The 19770-nt window shown below is 45.8% G+C and overlaps 1 protein-coding gene across 1 annotated transcript in view; it reads left to right on the forward strand.

Moving 5' to 3' along the window:
• gk5 (glycerol kinase 5) overlaps positions 1-16920 on the forward strand; it is a 105795-nt gene extending 88875 nt beyond the window's left edge. The window contains exons 13-16 of the mRNA XM_072473916.1: positions 11783-11886; positions 13516-13575; positions 13952-14085; positions 14889-16920. Of these exons, the coding sequence (XP_072330017.1) occupies positions 11783-11886; positions 13516-13575; positions 13952-14085; positions 14889-15046 (456 nt within the window). The 3' untranslated portion in view covers positions 15047-16920. The remainder of the gene's footprint in view (positions 1-11782; positions 11887-13515; positions 13576-13951; positions 14086-14888) is intronic.
• Positions 16921-19770: the final 2850 nt, after the last annotated feature.

Here is a 19770-nt window from a genome sequence, read left to right on the forward strand (position 1 = left end):
GCCACCTCCAGCGAGGAGGCGAGAGTTAGCGTGTCCTGGAGGTCTTTTGCCCCGTTTTCGAGCAGCCGCTGCTGGATGTAGGTCAAGCGGATGCCGGACACGAAGGCGTCTCTGATGTGCAGGTTCATATAGACTTCCCCTGTCACATCCTGATGGTCACAGTCCCTGGCAAGCACGGTGAGTTTCTAGACAAATTCGTCTAGCAATTGCCCCGAATGCTGCCGGCAGGTAGAGAGCAGATGCCTGGCGTGTACCTCTTTGATGGGTTTGACAAACCACTTGCGGAGTAACTCATAAGTCGTCGCCTCTTCGAGCGTGGCGGAGATTCTGTGACTCACCCGGGCATGGAGTAGGCTCAGCTCGCGTGGCCCCAGGATGGGAATCTCTGCAGAGTCCAGGTAGGCCTCGAAGCACCGCAGCCAGTATTTAAACATTTCCTTTGCCTCCGGTGTCCGTGCTTCCAGATTGAGCTTCTCTGGTTTTAGGCCTGCGTCCATCCTGATCTAGTTTAGTCTATTAAATTGAGGTACCCTCAATAATGACGCTTCGAGTGTAAACGGTAAAGAAGGCTTTAATAGACTAAGAACCATGCTAGAGCTGAGACATGTGCTAACTGCTGCACAGCCCACAAGGCAGTCCCTTTTTTATGGCTCACAGATGGGCAGAGCCAGAGGCGGAGTCCCAGGGTTCCAAGCCCGGTCTTAAAGGGGACATCACCTTACATGATGACAAGGCAGTAACCGTTCATCACACCAGCAGAATGAGAGGTTGGCTGTTGGTAGACTTGGGAGTGGCATTTCCGTTTCCTCTGGAACAAAAAGTCCCATCTCAGAGTTACCAGCCTGTTGTAACCCTCATGGAGGTCACTATATCGGGACTATTAGATTCCCTGTTTCCTCTAATGAATACAAATTCCCTAATAACGAGAGGGCCAGGGCTTCCCCTTAACAGGAAGTTAGATCGCTGGTATAAAAACCCCGAGCTGGGTGCAGGTCGGGAAGGGAGACCCTTAGGGGAGGTGAGAGCTTGTATATCATTAAATAAACCTAACCATTGTACCCTACCTGCTTGGTCAATGCACGCACGGATTCTACACCGCCATTCACAGGCTGGAAGCTCTCCAGTACTGGCAGTGCCACCTGGTGAGGTGACCTCTGTTGTTAATGCACTTGTGGCTTCGGGAGATGAGCCACTTTGGATCGCAACTTTGTAAAGTTTGAGGATTTTGCAGAGACCAGGTGAGGAGGATTCAGCGAAGAGGTTTGAGAAACCATGGGGGTGGGGGGGTGGGGGAAAGAACTTGGAGGTTAGGGACATTTGGAGGGGGGTGCAGGTGGAGGGCTGGTGACTGCCCCTGGGCCTGTTAAGGAGGTGCCAGTCCAAAAATATGCAGGTGAGGTGGATTGGCCATGCTAAATGGGACATAATTTCCGACTAAAGGGACAATCCTTTAAAACCGCGATGAGGAGGAATTTCTTCAGCCAGAGGTGGTGAATCTGTGCAACTCGTTGCCATAGAAGGCTGTGGAGGCCAAATCACTTGAGTGTCTTTAAGACCGAGATAGATAGGTTCTTGATTCATAAGGGGAGCAGGAGTTATGGGGAGAAGGCAGGAGAATGGGGATGAGAAAAATATCAGCCAAGATTGAATGGCGGAGCAGGCCCGATGGGCCGAGTGGCCTAATTCTGATCCTATGTCTTATGTTCTTATATCTTAAATTGCCCCTTAGTGTCTAAGGATATGCAGGTTAGGTGGGTGATGCACGATCAATGACTACTAAAGTGAGGTTGTAGTCCAACTGAAGGCTTTAATAAGATAGATGTTTCCCCCAGCAGCTCAGGTACAGAAAGAAGGCTGCTGGGGTGGCACGGGCTCTTGTACCTCGCCTTGCAGGGCGGAGCTACCATACAGATTCTTGACCAATGGGAAACATACAATATCTACCAATGGTGTTCCAGCATTACTAGGTACCGCATTAGCTTTACACAGACTACCACATTCATCCCCTGTTTAAAGAAAGAGTCCGGCGGGGGTGGTGGCTTGGTATTACAACATGGTAACGTGGTAGAAGTTATAGTTATGGAGGTACCGTAATACCTCCGGTACAGCATTTTGTCTTATTGTCGTAACAATTTACAATTTCACAATGAACTATATACACTTTAAAATGAAGCAATCAGTCGATCGGGGGCCCTGGTCATCCTCTGTGATCGTCAAAGCTTTGGTGGTGACGCCAGTGGAGGCTTGGGCGTCTGTGACTCCGGGAGCGTGGTCTCGATCTCTGTGGCAGCTTCAACACCCCTAGATGGCACTGGTGGGGAAGCCGATTGACCTGGGAAGTAAGCGTCTGCGGGGTGGGTGGGTGGGCCTAGACGGGGCCGGCGGAAGAACCGATTCTCCTGGGAAGGGGGCGGCTGTAAGGTGCACCGGTGGGAGGGAGGGTGGGACTGGTGGCTGGTCTCGTAGGGAGACCGTATCTTGTCAGCCCTCGGGGTACGCCACGTAGGCGTACTGGGTGTTAGCGTGGAGAAGATGGACCCTCTCGACCAACGGGTCCGACTTGTGCGCCCGCACATGTTTTTGGAGCAGGATGGGTCTGGGAGCTGCCAGCCAGGTCGGGAGCGAGGTCCCAGAGGAGGACTTCCTGGGAAAGACAAGGTGACGTTCGTGAGGTGTTTGGTTGGTCGTGGTACAAAGCAGTGACCGGATGGAGTGGAGGGCATCCGGGAGGACCTCCTGCCAGCGGGAGACTTGGAGATTCCTGGACCGTAGGGCCAGTAGGATGGTCTTCCAGACCGTTCCGTTCTCCCTCTCTACCTATTCATTACCCCGGGGTGGAACTGGTCGTCCTGCTCGAGGCAATGCCCTTGCTGAGCAGGAATTGACGCAGTTCGTCGCTCATAAAGGAGGACCCCCTATCACTATGTATGTAAGCGGGGAACCCGAACAGCGTAAAGATGCTATGGAGGGCCTTGATCACGGTGGTTGCGGTCATGTCGGGGCAGGGGATGGCGAATGGGAAATGGGAGTACTCGTCAATCACGTTCAAGAAGTACGTGTTGCGGTCGGTGGAGTGGAGGGGGCCTTTGAAGTCCACACTGAGGCGTTCAAAGGGACGGGAAGCCTTTATCAGGTGCGCTTTCTCTGGCCTGTAGAAGTGCGGTTTGCACTCCGTGCAGATTTGGCAGTCCCTGGTGGCTGTCCTGACCTCCTCGATGGAGTAGGGCAGGTTGCGGGTCTTGATAAAGTGGAAGAAGCGAGTGACCCCTGGGTGGCAGAGGTCCTTGTGGGGGGCTCGGAGGCGGTCCAATTGTGCGTTGGCACATGTGCCGTGGGACAGGGCATCAGGGGGCTCGTTTAGCTTCCCGGGACGATACAAGATCTCGTAGTTATAGGTGGAGAGTTCGATCCTCCACCGTAAGATCTTATCGTTTTTTAACTTGCTCCACTGTGCATTATCGAACATGAAGGTGACCGACCGTTAGTCAGTGAGGAGAGTGAATCCCCTGCCGGCCAGGTAATGCCTCCAATGCCGCACAGCTTCTACTATGGCCTGGGTCTCCTTTTCGACTGAGGAGTGGCAGATTTCGGAAGCATGGAGGGTACGTGAGAAGAAGGCTGCGAGTCTGCCCGCTTGGTTGAGGGTGGCCGCCAGAGCTACATCAGACGCGTCGCTCTCTACCTGGAAGGGGAGGGACTCGTCGATGGCGTGCATCGTGGCCTTTGCAATGTCTGCTTTGATGCGGCTGAAGGCCCGGCGGGCCTCTATCGACAGGGGGAAAACTGTAGATTGGATCAGGGGATGGGCCTTGTCCGCATAGTTGGGGACCCACTGGGCATAGTAAGAAAAAAGCCTAGGCAGCGCTTCAGGGCCTTGGAGCAGTGAGGGAGGGGGAACTCCATAAGGGGGCGCATGCGTTTTGGGTCGGGGCCTATAACTCCATTTCGCACTACGTTGCCGTGGATGGCTAGGTGGTCGGTGCTAAACACGCATTTATCCTTGTTATACGTAAGGTTAAGGATCTTTGCGGTCTGGAGGAATTTTTGGAGGTTGGTGTCATGGTCCAGCTGGTCGTGGCCGCAGATGGTGACATTATCGAGATACGGGAATGTTGCCCGTAAACCGTACCAGTCAACCATTCGGTCCATCTCGCGCTGGAAGACCGAGACCCCGTTAGTGACACCGAAGGGAACCCTTAAGAAGTGGTAGAGCCGCCCATCTGCCTCGAAGGCAGTGTACTTGCGGTCACTAGTGCGGATGGGGAGCTGGTGGTAGGCGGACTTAAGATCCACCGTGGAGAAGACCTTGTAATGCGCAATCCTGTTTACCAGGTCGGATATGCGGGGGGGGAGGGTACATGTCCAGCTGCGTAAACCTGTTGATGGTCTGACTAGTCGATGACCATCCTATGCTTCTCCCGGGTCTTTACCACCACTACTTGAGCTCTCCAGGGACTGTTGCTAGCTTCAATGACTCCTTCCCTCAGTAGCCGTTGGACCTCTGACCTAATAAAGATCCCATCCTGGGCACTGTACTGGTGGCGACGGGTTTGCAATCTGGGGTGAGGTTCGCAAACAGGGAAGGCGGATCGACCTTGAGGGTCGTGAGGCTGCAGACAGTGAGAGGGGGTACAGGGCCGCCGAATTTGAAAGTTAGACTTTGGAGGTTGCACTGGAAGTCTAACCCTAGGAGTGTGGCCGTGCAGAGGTGGGGAAGGACGTAGAGCCCGTAATTTTTAAACTCCCTTCCGTGGACTGAGATTTGCTACACAAAACCCCTTTATCTCTACTGAGTGGGAACCGGAGGCCAGGGAGATTTTTTGATTAACGGGGTGAACGGGAAGAGAACAGCGCCTTACCGTGTTGGGGTGTAGGAAGCTCTCCATGCTCCCAGAGTCGATTAAGCAGGACGTCTCGTGGCCGTTGATTAGTACCGTTGTTGTAGCAATTGAGAGTGTTCGAGGCCGCGACTGGTCCAGGGTCACCGAGGCTAATCGCGGCAGCAGTTGAATGTTCTCTTCGGGCGGTGTGTGGTCAGCCGAGCTGGGGTCCTGGGAGTCCATCCAAGATGGCGGCTCCCATTTGTCGCTCATAGCTGGGGGTGCACAAAATGGCGGCACCCATCCCTCGCACGTGGCGACCGCGTGCGAAGATGGCGGCGTCCGGAGGCCGCACGTGGCCCTGGAGGAGGAAGATGGCGGCGCCTGCTGGCCGCACGGGGACCGTGGCGAGGATTGTGGTGGCAGTCCGCATTCGCCACCGGAGACCGCAGCGACCGCCTGGGCCTGGCATACTGCCACGATGTGGCCCTTTTTACCGCATCCCTTGCAGGTGGATGCGCGGGCCGGACATCGCTGCCGGGGGTGCTTGGACTCCCCGCAAAAATAGCAGGGGGGGCCCCCCGGGGTTGTCAGGCCATCTTGCAGCACAAGCTTGTGGGGGAATGGGAGATGGCTCGGGGTCGGCCGCGGGGGGGTTCCACGCTGCCCAGGGGGCTGCCGAGCAGTCGGGGACGTAAGCGCGTGCATTTCGGGAGGCCACAACCAGGGAGCCGGCAAGGGCCCGTGCCTCCTTGAGACGTAGGGTGTCTTTCTTCAGCAATCGCTGGCGGATTTGGGAGGACAGCATACCTGCAACGAAAGCGTCCCGGATCAAAGGTTCTGTGTGGTCGCTCGCCGAAACCTGCGGGCAGCTGCAGTTTCTCCCCAACACCAGGAGCGCACGGTAGAATTCTTCCAGCGATTCCCCAGGGATTTGTCGCCTCATCGCTAGCAGATGTCGGGCGTAGACCTGGTTTACCGGGTGAATATAATGTCCTTTTAGCAGCTCCATTGCTGCATCGAAGTCGTCTGCGTCCTCGATGAGGGTGTAAATTCCTGGGCTCACTCTCGAGTGCAGGACTTGCAATTTCTGTTCTCCCGTGGGTGTGTTTTCGGCCGTTCCGAGATATCCGTTAAAACACGCCAGCCAGTGCTTGAAGGTTGCCGCTGAGTTTGCCGCATGGAGGCTGAGTTGCAGAGACTCCGGCTTGATTTGCAGCTCCATCCTTTTAAATCTAGTGTGTTAAATTGATGCACGATCAGTGACTACTAAAGCGAGGTTGTAGTCCAACTGAAGGCTTTAATAAGCTAGATGTTTCTCCCAGCCACTCGGGTACAGAAAGAAGGCTGCTGGGGTGGCACGGCACGGGCTCTTATACCCCGCCTTGCAGGGCGGAGCTACCATACAGCTTGCCCAATGGGAAACATACAATATCTACCAATGGTGATCCAGCATTACTAGGTACCGTAATACCGCTACACAGACTACCACAGTGGATTGGCCATTATCAATGTGTGAGGTTACATGGATAGGGTGGGATTGTGTGCAAGGTAGAGTGTTCTTTCAGAAGATGAGTGCAGACTCGATGAGCCAAATAGCCGCTTCCTGCACTGGGGGAATTCTCACCTTCACCAGCCCATGCAGGGAAGCCTACCAGGCTAGCCACTTGGTGCGGGCCTTTCCCTCCAGTGGTCAGTGGGATGCCGCTGATAAATGGGCTTTAATTACACTCGAGGGTCTCAATGGGTCACTGACTGGCAGACCCCTGATGCCTCTCCCGTTGATAAAATGATGGTGGTGGCAGGCCTAGGTGGTGGCCAGGCCACCGTCTAGATTTTACATGCAGTAGCACTACAGATGTTTAATGTTCCCGGCCTCTGAGATTGTAATTTTCATCTCATAGAAGAAATCATTAACCCTAGTTATTTGTTGAGAGAACAAAGCCAGAGATTTGGTTTCCTCCCACAGCCCAAAGATGTGCAGATTAGGTGGGCTGGCCATGCTAAATTGCCCCTTAGTGTCTAAAAGGTTCGGTGGGGTTACTGAATTACGGGGACAGGGTGGAAGCGTGGGCCTAAGTATGGTGCTCTTTCCAAGGGCTGGTGCAGTCTTGATGGGTCAAATGGCCCCCTTCTGCACTTTGAATTCTGAGATTCACATTTAAAGCGAAAGCAATTTTTACTATACAAGAGTCAAACAAGACAAAAGCTAAATATTCTATTGGTTAGTCACCTATACTGTATATCCAGAATCCACATAAGTTGATCATGAATTAACATGCTAGACACAGTCAATTGTAAATAAGAAATCACATATTAATTAAGACAGATCTTCAGAATTGGCTCGATGGTCTACTCAGCACATAGATCATCGGTCCTGTCACAAAAGTCGTTCAAAATTCTGGCCTGAATCTTTCGCGTGTTGGGGGTGTGCACTCGGCAGGCCTGGAAGCACACACAAAATGCCCTTCCGGCCTCGAGTGACCCTGGAATGCAATTTCATCCTGGCTGGCCAATTACCAAGGTAGCCAGAGTGTGAACCGCACGCTGGGGAAGGCTCGGCACTGCCGGGGAGGGTGGGAAAAGGGCGAGCGCAGAGAAAGGAGAGGGTGCAGGCTGGCACTTCTAATGGGCTCCCTCAGGGAGACCGCCCCTGCGGAGCTATCTCGGGGAGCTGCAGAACTGTTTGGAAAAAATTAAGTTACAGTGGAGAAATGCGGCAAAAGAGTGTTTAGGCAGCACATTCAAATGCAAACTTGGATCCCCAGACACCTTTTAAAATTTTATTTCAACCCTGGAATGCCCACCAATCATAAAACAGATGGGCCATGTAAAATTGAGAGCGATTGGCCCCTTAATGGGCTAAGTTGCTTGCTCAATTGTCAGCGGGCACACTTCTGATTCTCGTACGCCCGCCGACCGAAATATCGCGTGCCTGATTTCGAGCACTTCCGGATTGGGTGCGAGCCCGCCCAAGCAACGTGTAATTCTGGCCTCTGTCTTCCTCACATTTCAGCTCCTCTGCTAGGATTTAGTCTGATCTTCCGCCAACAACAGCACGCGACCAACCACGGGCACGGTCTTCACCAAAAGAGGCAGAACCTCTTTTACGAGAGTCTGGATGGCATCAGTTCTCCAATGTTTATCTGCAAGTAACAGAAACAGCTGCAGTAACTATATTTTCCTACTCTACGTTCCTGGATCTAACCTCCAGTCTCTTCAATCTGCTTGTACTACACCACTGGTGTCTTTATCTGAGCTCCAGTAGCTCACTGCCCGTTTATAGATTTCAGTCTACACAGACATTTTGGCTTCCAGTGTCAGTTTCAGTCTTGGGCCTGGGTTTTCGCCACACTGAGAGGTTTTCCACTTTCTGCAAATATCCCAGAAATGGCGAGAAAATCTAAGTTCCGTCCCGAACCCGGCATTTCCCATCTTCATGGGTGAGGGACCAATGCCAGGCTAGAATTTGCACCTGCGGGGTTTCTGGAGGCAGCTGGCCATTTAAATCAACAGCTGGTGCCAGTGTGGAATCTGGCGTGTGCAGAATGGAACAGGTGAAAGGAGGTCTGGACTTAGTGGATTCTTGTGGATAGTCAGGGTACCCCTTGGAGGGGTAAGGTACCTCCTTGGAACGGGTCCCAAGGCACCCCTGGAAGAGGTACGACACCCGTTGGGATTTTTAGAAGTGAACACGATCAAGCACTTTTTACATGCACACCCATTGGAACTCTCGAGCTGTAAAAGAATTGTTCAGCTGTCCAGGGAACATTAAGGAGCTGTCCAGCTGTCAAATCTGTCCAGGGTGTGTCAAACCTGTCAAAGCTAACCCGGAAATGCCAAATCATTCAAGGAGCTATCCAAGGACACTAGGTGAGTTGGCATGGAAGGGAGTTAGAGTAAGGGTAAGCGGAGATGGGTGGGGGGTGCAAGGTTGGCATGGATGGAGTATAGGGAGTATGTGAGGGTGGTGAGGGCTGGAGGGATGTTTTTGTTGTATTTTTAATTTCAAAATTGTGCCGAAGCACAGAGGCAGGCCTTGCTTCCAGTCCACCTCTGGCAGCGAGGTCTCTTACCCTGACTCATTTTCAGCCCAGGGCTCCAATCATTTAAATGCAGTGGCTATAAGAGAAGGTCAGAGGCTAGAAATCCTGCAGCAAGTAACTCACCACCTGACTCCCAAAGCCTGTCCACCGTCTACAAAGCACAAGTCAGGAGTGTGATGGAATACTCTGGCCTCGCCTGGATGAGTATAGCTGCAAATTACTGAAGAAGCTAAACACCATCCAGGACAAAGCAGCCCGTTTGATTAGTACCCCACCCACAAACATTCACTCCCTCTAGTGGCAGCAGTGTCTACATGGTGCACTGCAGGGACCCACGAAGGCTCCTTAGGCAGCACCTTCCAACCCCATGACCGCCACCAACCAGAAGAACAAGAGTGGCAGACACTTGGGAACACTTCCGCCTGGAAGTTCCCAACAAACCACTAATTCCTTCATTGTCACTGGGTCAATTGGGGATGGGCAATAAATGCTGGCCTCGCCAGCAATGCTCACATCACATGAATACATTTTAAAAAGAACCACGTCCCACACTCTCCCTAAACCCTAATGCCTCTCCACCTCTTGTTAAGACCCTCCTTAAAGTTCATCATTTTGACCAAGCTATCCATTACTATTTCCCATTATATTCCAACACCCATCTATTTTACACTTCTATCATGCCCACCGGAGTGCTTTTCTATGTTAAGAGCTGCTATACAAATGCCAGTTGTAATTCCCTCTCGTACGTATAGAGAGATTTAAGTATTTTAATAAAAATATTGACAAATTTTATTGCAAGCAAATTTGCATTTGATTTGCTAACAAATCCTTAAAAGAATAAAAGCCAGTCATTTTAAATGTATATGATGAAAAACTACCACAGACACACACTTCTTGATCGTATAAGTTTTGAAAATATATGGGTGGGCGGGGAAGGGGGTTTTCCTAGGGGCACTTGATAAAAGAAAAACATAAACATATGGGAGAGTCAATATGTGCGGGAGGAACCCATTGTACAAGTTCTGTATTATGTTGGATTGATATGTTTATGTTTTGTTCTGCTCTTTCTCTTTTTCTTTTCTGTTACCGGGGGGGAGTTTAATTGGTTGAAAATTCTTGTTGGAAAAGCTTTGAATAAACATATTTTTAAAAAAAGTTTTGAAAATATAGGATGGAGACACTTTATGTTTGAAAAAACACTCCAAAGAAACATACCATCTCGGGGCCTAAATGAAAGACATAAGTAAAAGTTCTGAGTTCTTCTGAACTGCAGGTGGAAATTTGCCAGCCCATTTGTAGCCTAGAGTCTCTTCATCAAGCAACACTTACTGAAGTTTACTGAGAGCTTTGTGATCTCAACAAGTAATTGCAATACCTGGCATTGCCTACTTAGAGCAGTGATCATAAATGCACAACCAGGTTAGCAGCTTAATATCCAGACCTAAATATACCTGTAAGCAATGTCATGCTATTGGAGAGAATTTTAATATTTTGAGGACTGAGTAACGCTGCACCATGCAAACTAGGCATTTAATTTGCCTCATCTCTTATAATTGAGTAGTTAGCACTTCTTGCTGGTAGCCAGACTGGAATCCACCTCACGGTACATGTCAAATAGATGCTAACACTTACTTCCCCATCAACATCACCCATGGCTTGGCTTTTCTGCTCACTTTGATGAATAGCCTGCTGACCCTCACGATGTCTCTTAGCAATGGTAAATTTTAGTCCTTGGTGGCATAATAAAACTGGTTAATGGTTGACTTGTTTGAGCTGCATTTTTGAATTGAAAAAGATGACAATACGAAAAGTCACACAAGTTTTACTTCCCCCAGCGGCAAAGAATTTCAATAACAGCCATATATTAAACAGCGCTATCATTTTGTGGGTGTGCTGCAGACTGAATTCTGATTCCTCTCCGCGGTTATTCCATTGGCCCAATTTTCCATCATTGTATCTGATGTGAAATTGAAATCCGTTTTATATGTTAACTCTCCTGGAGTCTGTAACCTGAAACAGCTGTGTCATTTAGGCAAGACTATTCCACTATTTTAATCCATTTAGTGCTTTCAATTTTAACTCCTCATTTTTAACCCTGTTTTATATCTATTGTACAGAATTTATACAATTCCATCGGTTACAGTGCTATCTTTGTTGCATGTCTACTGGATCTAGTTTTCAACTTTTTATTTATTCCTCCTCTAACTTTCCCGCTTTAGAAGGAGTGAATCTAAAAGTGCCAAGAGCCCGCCTGTTCAACAATTGACTATTGTAATGCATGAGCATAGACATCATCAGTCTGCTGTTTGATGATTGGGGCATAACAGCCATCTGGTTTGATGTCCACATATATGCACGCCACCAGAGGAACTAGATATTGAAAAGCAGTAAAAACCCTACTGTACTTTCCCTTCCCTTTCCCAGCATGTGAATACTGAGTCTGTTGTGCTGGCCCAAATGTTGTTCTGGCTGAACTTGACACAGACTGTGGTCAGCTTTGCGGCCCACCTCGCATTGTGTGACTCAGTACCACATCTTGTAACGTATTTACCGGCTAACCTAATGTAGAGCATTGCTTTGCAGTTTATACTACCACTGAAACATGCACATCATTGTAATTCACACAACTAGCTATGAACTAATTGCTGAGGACTATTAATTTGCAGATTGTGTATAAATTAAATCACCTTTAATTCTCTTGGGGCACCTTATCCATAAGAATGCATAACATTTTAAACTGACCCACCCTGAAATGACAACTTTTACAAAAAGGACATAACTTTCCTCCTTTCTTTTACGCTGCCTCTCACTGTCCTCTGTAAGTCATGTCTTTTTTTTAAATTTGATAACCCAAGATACTTTATGTACACAGTGTGGAAATATATATTGAAATAAAAATGTTTCTTGTTTGGTCAGGCTCCAATAAATGATCCTAATGCTTGTGCGTCATTTATGGGACTGAAACCTTCAACGACCAAAAGTCATCTAGTACGAGCAATACTGGAATCCATAGCCTTCAGGTGAGTGAATAAAAAAACAATACATGTATTTGTTTGGATGTTATAATGGGCACTAAAATTAGGGAAATTATACTATTCCTGTATCCAGCCAATCTGCTATTTGCCTATCGTGTATATTAACGGAATCTAGAGGAGGTGTTAGACTTGGACTAGTTAGTCACTGAAACAGAGTCTGTGGCTGGGAATTTACTTATCTGTAAGCTTGAACCCATCTTCTGTAGCTACAATATTGCCAGTTTTGGCTACTATACCTGCTGAAGCATTGTATTATGGTGAACAACATTTCTGGGAAGGCAAGTAGTCCAGTAGGAGTATACACCTGGCCACCACTCAGTGAGGACCAGTGATTGTTATGGCGAGTTCCTGTGGTTCTGGCAGCCATGCTCTCCTAAAGGAGGATTGTCAGGTACCTGAGAAGAGCAAGAAAATGGGTAAAAGTAAATAAATCTTAGCAGTAGCTCTGTGGAAGCCCATAATGTAAAATCAGTGCACTTCAGTAGGATTGCCTCCTTTGTGTAGGTGTATTTTTAAAAAGATTTCCTGCGCATCCCACTCTTTGATTTCTGCCATTGCCACTAGACAGGGTGACTCATCTTCATCCCACAGAATTCACAGGGGAGGTTGGCATTTGTGGGTGTGAGCTCGTGTCAACGCATTTTGTAGATTATTTGCCACAATTTGGGGTTTCTGTATAAATTTCCTCTTGCTGATTTTGCAGAAATCATGCAAGCAAACCTTGTCCTCCGCCATCTATTAATTTTCTAAAACTTTCCCCTGTCGACTTCATAATTGAAAGTATTTTCCCCCCACCAATCCTGCTTGCAGTAATCTGCTCGCTGAATTTAACACCGTCTTTTCTGACAGTCACTTGACAGCAATTTTAAAGATCACAACAGCTAATGAAACATAAAAGGTTCACCAAAAATGAAGTGTCGAATACAATCAAATCCAATTATTAGCACTAACTCATAGATCATCATAGAATTTACAGTGCAGAAGGAGGCCATTCGGCCCATCGAGTCTGCACCGGCTCTTGGAAAGAGCACCCTACCCAAGCCCACACTTCCACCCTATCCCCATAACCCAGTAACCCCACCTGACACACAGGGCATTACATTAATAATCATCTTTATCCGTGTCACAAGTAGGCTTGCATTAACACTGCAATGAAGTTACTGTGAAAATCCCCTAGTCGCGCCACACCAGCGCCTGTTCGGGTACACGGAGGGAGAACTCAGAATGTCCCAGATCACCTAACAAGCAGGTCATTTGAGAATTGTGGGAGGACACCAGGGCACCTGGAGGAAACCCTCCAGACGCCGCAGAGACAATGACCGAATCCGGGAATCGAACCCGGGTCCCTGGCACTGTGAAGCAACAGTGCTAACCACTATGCTACTGTGCCCACATTAGTCAATACTAGCTTTTAAATCGCCTGAAATTTGAATCTCCTGCTTTTAATATGTACTGCTGATAACCTGAGCGAATGCATCCTGAGCAGCAGAATCGCCTGAAGTCCAAATCAAAATGAACTAAGTCCATAAACTGTGCACTAAAGTGCATGGAATTCTCACCTTTAACCTTGTATTTTAATAATATTTGTGACAATTTATTCTTTGTTTAATTTAGGAACAAACAGCTTTATGACACAATGCTGAAAGAAATCGACACTCCAATTACAAGCATCAGGTTGGTGCGACTGAACATCGGAGCACTGGTTTACAGTGTGTATTTTGCACAATTGAAATGCTACATTTTGTAATTGACCTGTGAAACTTACAGGTAGCAATGGAGGAAATTTTAAGTGGAGTAAAAAACAGAAACTGCTGGAAAACTCAGCTGGTCCAGAGCATCTATGGAGAGAGAAAAAAACAGGAATTAGCGTTTTGAGTCCCATATGATTTTTCTTCTGGAAATTTTCAGCTTTTGCTTTAAAAATGTTGAATAGATTGATCTTTTTCTTTTGGTATAGCTGGTGGTTAGTTGAATTTTACCTGACGAAAGATGGATTCTGGTAACCTGTTCATGTCCTCGGTGCTGACTAACTTTTTTTTGTTATGTACAGGGCAGATGGAGGGATATGCAACAATCATTTTGTCATGCAGCTTACCACAGATCTGCTCCTCTGTGATATTGAGAAGCCTAAACGTGTGGACATGTCCAGTCTAGGGGCAGCCTTTTTAGCTGGCCTTGCAATTGGTATGTCGAATAATGAATTTTTTAATCTACAATTTTGTCATATAAAATGTTGTCAATTATTTCAGAAATCCAAATTTTATGTGCACAAAGGCCTTCTGTTGTCAATTGTTGATGTGTCTGCAAAAGTTTGACTGATATATTTGACTATTAGAGCAATTCCATAACATTTGAAAACAAACGTCATTCAACTGAATAAGTATCTGGTCACTCCACTTAAATTTAATTACTTTCATGTTTTGCTGCCTCCCTCTCCCCTCTCTACTTTTAATCTATTGACTTTCTTCAGAGTTATTATCTCCTTTCTCAGTCATGTACTAAGTCAATAGCTGGTACACTTTTTTCCAGATCTCTGTTAACATAAGTCTAGACTGAATATGCATGAGAATCATTTCAACCTAATTTATTTTTCATTCCAATAATAATGCTCTTGATCCTCACTCCTACATCTACCACCTTGATGAGACAAAAATCTTAGACTGTGGGGAATCATGGACACAAATTAATCTCTTACGAGCATAAAAGCAAGATAATGAGAATGCTGGAGATCTGAAATAAAAAAACAAAGTGGTGGAAAATCTCAGCCAGCCTGGCAACATCTGTGACAAAACAGTTAATGGGTTTTAGTCCACCAAGACTCCTTCAGAGGTCAAGTTCCGAAGAAGGGTCATATTGGACTTATTGAAACATCCCTTGCAACTCTACTTTAATAGCTTGAGAGATCTGTGTACTGTGGTTTAATAATGAAGCACACAGACATTTGTATACATGTTAATAAGGAAAATAAATGTTTAATCTTGTTGCAGGGTACTGGGGCAGCAGGGAAGAATTGAAGACCATTAGATCTGTGGAAAATATTTTCAAACCACACGCTGTGTTGCATCACTATAAACCCACCTTCGACAACTGGGAATTGGCTGTAAGACGATCCATGCACTGGTACAATAAAACAAAGCAGGAGTGAATTTTTACTTGAATAAAATACGGCACTGACAAATTTTCTTCTATAAATGTTCCAAGTGTACATGTTTGTAATTGACTCCCTGAAATAAGTTTTAAATGATTTATCTGGAGGGAAAATATAGGATACTGTGAGTCCTGTTATCATTTTTGTTCTATTAGCCTTAGCTGTGGAAACATTTTCTGGTATAAAACCATTAGTGCCTGCAGTAATATGTATCGAAATAATGGAGATTTCAAGATCATCTAAATTTTCAAATCCCTCCTGCCACCATTTGTCATTGCAAGCTAGCTTGCACCTAAATGGCTGTCAAAAAGGATGTAGTCCAAATAAGTGATGCGTGCTGACCTTTGAACCTGTGACCATTTGGTTGGAAGCCAGGTGCACTACTGCTATGCATATAGGCTGCTTTGGTCATTGTAACTTCTGGGACAGAAAGGTGTTCTGAAAGCATTCCCGACTTGCAGCCGGGTCATGAAACTGCACTGCAAAGTTAGGAAATCGCTCTATTCCAATTTGCATCAAAATCAATGAAAAGGAAAAGTGCGTGTATTTCTATAATTGATGATCAATTAATTACAACTGAGACTATGCTTCACAAGTCCTTCAGTGGCTGGAAGGGGAGTTGTAACGTCCTTGTATTGCAAAAGGCACTAAATAAGTCGTTTTGCTTGTTGGGAAACATGTCATATTTCTACCTCTTAAATATTTTAATCTGGAATAAATTAACTATGTGCTTTATTATTGCTATCTGAACTATAAAATATTTTCAAAATGGCACTTTACGAATTACCAATGTGTGCCTTATTTGATGTGTTATTATAGTTGCTTGCATAGAGATGCAGGCTTAGCTCCCATTTCAAATTGTAAAATCTACGGGCGGCCCGGTGACGCAGTGGTTAGCACTGTGCCAAGGACCCGGGTTTGATTCCGGGTCACTGTCCGTGTTGAGTTTGCACATTCTCCCCGTGTCTGCGTGGGTCTCACTCCAAAGATGTGCAGGGTAGGTGGATTGGCCAAGCTAATTTGTCCCTTAATAAAAACTACTGTAAAATCTAGATAAAACTGAACAAAGAGAAGTATTATGAAAGCTTAAAAAATTGTTTTCACATAGTTTCACTGTAGTACTTGAGCAAATATTGATATTTTTTCTTTAATTGTTTAAGAGACAAATGTCAGATTTTAGACTGGTGAAGTCATCTTCAAAACAGTTGAACTCTAGTGACATTTTGAGGCAGGCATTGTAATGGGCCTACGTCATAGAGCTCTATTTTATAGTTTAATTTTCCTGGGGTTATGGAACTTGTTTGAATGACTTAACTATTTCCTCTTATTCCTGTTACACTAAACGTTTTCAGTGTATGTATGGCCTGTACCTCACAGTAAGGTGGATTTCAGTTCCATTACAGTCGGTACATTCCAGTCAAACCTGTGCTGCCTCTTCACTGTGGTCATGTATATAGTTCCAGTAATAAGTCATGTGTAGCAGCACAGTAGTAAACTGCTGTTTCATGAAAAGATAGGACGTAGATTTCCAATCTTATTCTTATTGGGCTTGATCTCATTCATTCCATCGGGCAATGCTCAGTGCAAATTAAGTAATTTCTTCTCAAATGGATGATCAGAGGAGAATCATTCTGGGCTGCTCTAGTGCATCTGGTTCAAAAACATCATCGGAGGCCCGTAAACAACCTGCCTACGTAGTCTCTGTTGGGAAGAAAAATTCTTATTTATTTTTCTTCTTCCGGCCTCTCTGCACTACATGTTTTAAGAAGTAGAAAGGATAATTTTCACCTATTCCAATGACTTAAACTAAAAGTGTAATATGTTTGTCTGAGCTGATGTGCAATGGTAATAAACAGTTCTAACTACGATAATGGTGCTCTCTCTCTCTCAGGTCTTTTTATTGAGGTTTTCTTGTTCCGAAACTGCTAATAGGGTATAGGAATGTAAAATATGTTCTCAGATGATTGGGAATTGTTACCAACGACACGTCATTTCCATTCATGACATTATTTTCTGGTAAACCAGGTCCAAAATAAGTGCGGCAAAGTTGCTTCTGCAATTTGTGAACATAAAATGCATAAGATTTCCATCCTTTTTAGTAAGTTTATACCAGTATTTTATCAATATGTACATTAAAATGAATATGTTCTTGTTCAATTGCACATCTAATTCACACACCTGGAGCATTTTAGTTTCAGAAACTGAATCTAATCTGTGATCAGTTGATTTACTAGAAATGTGCTGGAGAGCAAATAAGGATTTGACCGTTTTAAATTTAAACTAAAGCACATCATTTGTTTGGATCCACCTTGAGTGACTTTCAAAACCCTATGCCATCTAGTCTGGATTTTTCTTTTCATCCATCAAGAATGCGATTTCCGACTATCATTGTTCAATAGATAAGTAATGTTTCCTGCCGAGATATTTTTGTTTAATGGACATTAATGTGTAAATAAAAGGTTGCATTGGGTATTTTCAAAAATTAAAAGAATCATTTAAAAATTCAATTACAATATGAATGTTGTGTATCTGTGTCATTCTGTCCTTAGAATTTGAAGTTTGTAATTATCAAATTTCTTTTGTGGGAAGGTAAAAGCAAAGGATTAGTGGACGGCACAGTGGTTAGCACTGCTGCTTCAGAGCGCCAGGACCCGGGTTCAATTTCGACCTCTGGTGACTGTCTGTGTGGAGTTTGTACGTTCTCCCCATGTCTGTGTGGGTTTCCTGCGGGTGCTCCAGTTTCCTCCCACAGTCCAAAGATGTGCAGGATTGGATTGGATTTGTTTATTGTCACGTGTACCGAGGTACAGTGAAAAGTATTTTTCTGCGAGCAGCTCAACAGATCATTAAGTACATGAGAAGAAAAGGGAATAAAAGAAAATACATAATAGGGCAACACAACATATACAATGTAACTACATAAGCACTGGCATCGGGTGAAGCATACAGGGTGTAGTGTTAATGAAATCAGTCCATAAGAGGGTCATTTAGGAGTCTGGTGACAGTGGGGAAGAAGCTGTTTTTGAGTCTGTTTGTGCATGTTCTCAGACTTCTGTATCTCCTGCCGGATGGAAGTAGTTGGAAGAGTGAGTAAGCCGGGTGGGAGGGATCTTTGATTATACTGCCCGCTTTCCCCAGGCAGCGGGAGGTGTAGATGGAGTCAATGGATGGCAGGCAGGTTCGTGTGATGGACTGGGCGGTGTTCACGACTCTCTGAAGTTTCTTGCGGTCCTGGGCCAAGCAGTTGCCATACCAGGCTGTGATGCAGCCTGATAGGATGCTTTCTATGGTGCATCATGGATTGGCCATGATTTATTGCCCCTTAGTGTCCTGGAATGTGCAGGTTAGATTATGGGATTACGGGGATCGGGCGAGTTGGACATCGTAAATGGGCAGTGCTCATTCGAAGGGTAGGTGCAAGCTCTGGTCGAATGGCTTCCTTCTGCACTGTAGGGATTCTATGATTCACAACAATTGAGTACTATATTAGTAAACTAGACAAACTGTTGCATTAGGATGTAGTCACTGAAACAGTTAGCAGGTACCACAGTATGCAAAGGATTGCATTGGTGCGATGACAATCTCTCCCTCAATATCAACAAAATGAAGGAGATTGTCATCGACTTCAGGAAGTGTAGAGGAGAACATGCCTCTGTCTACATCAATGGGAATGAAGTAGAAAGGGGCGAGAGCTTCAAACTTTTAGGTGTCCAGATTACCAACAGCTTGTCCTGGTCGGTCCCCCCCACCCCACCCCATGCTGACACTATGGTTAAGAGAGCCCACCAACGACTCGACTTTCTCAGAAGACTAAGGAAATTTGGTATGTCGACTCTCACCTACTTTTACAGATGCACCATTGAAAGCATTCTTTCTGGTTGTATCACAGCTTGGTATGGTTCCTGCTCTGCCCAAGGCTGCAGGAAATTACAAAAGGTGGTGAATGTAGCCCAGTCCATCAAGCAAACCAGCCTCCCATCCATTGACTCTCTTTATAATTCCCGCTGCCTCAGAAAGGCAACCAGCATAATTAAGGACCCCAAGCATTCCGGGCATACTCTCTCCCACCTTCTTCCATCAGGAAAAAGATACAAAAATTTGAGGTCGCGTATCAACCGACTCAACAGCTTCTTCCCTGCTCCCATCAGACTTTTGAATGGACCTACCTCATATTAAGTTGATCTTTTCTCTACACCTTATCTATAACTGTAACATTACATTCTGTAATTTTGTAGTCTCTCCTTCCGTCCTTATGTACGGTATGCGTTGTCTGTATAGCATGCAAGAAACAATACTTTTCACTGTATACTAATACATGTGACAATAAATCAACTCAAAGGATCAGAGAAACTCAAAGGTTTGGAGCTGGCAGAATGATGACGGTGCATCAAATTTTAAAAATTACCATTGGAAGTGTGAATTTCATTTTCAGGTATGTTTATTTTTGCTTTTTAGGTCCAGCTAAAAAGTTTTGTTCAGAATTACATAATGGGTGAGATTCTCTATCCATTCAAACTCCACATGCAAAAAGGATACTGCCATCATGTTTAAGGGCTAAATTGCCTGTTGCATTGTCCCTTTAAGAAAATTGCCTGTTGTCCAATAGTTGTCTCTCATTCTGTTATAATTGAGGAATTGCGAGTGTGGCTGCCTCTTTAGTTCTCATGTATACTAAATCTCCTTTGCTTTGAACATTGCAATTTGATCAGTATTGATTTTAC

Source organism: Scyliorhinus torazame, chromosome 14 (assembly GCF_047496885.1).
Source record: "Scyliorhinus torazame isolate Kashiwa2021f chromosome 14, sScyTor2.1, whole genome shotgun sequence".
Lineage (NCBI taxonomy): Eukaryota > Metazoa > Chordata > Chondrichthyes > Carcharhiniformes > Scyliorhinidae > Scyliorhinus > Scyliorhinus torazame.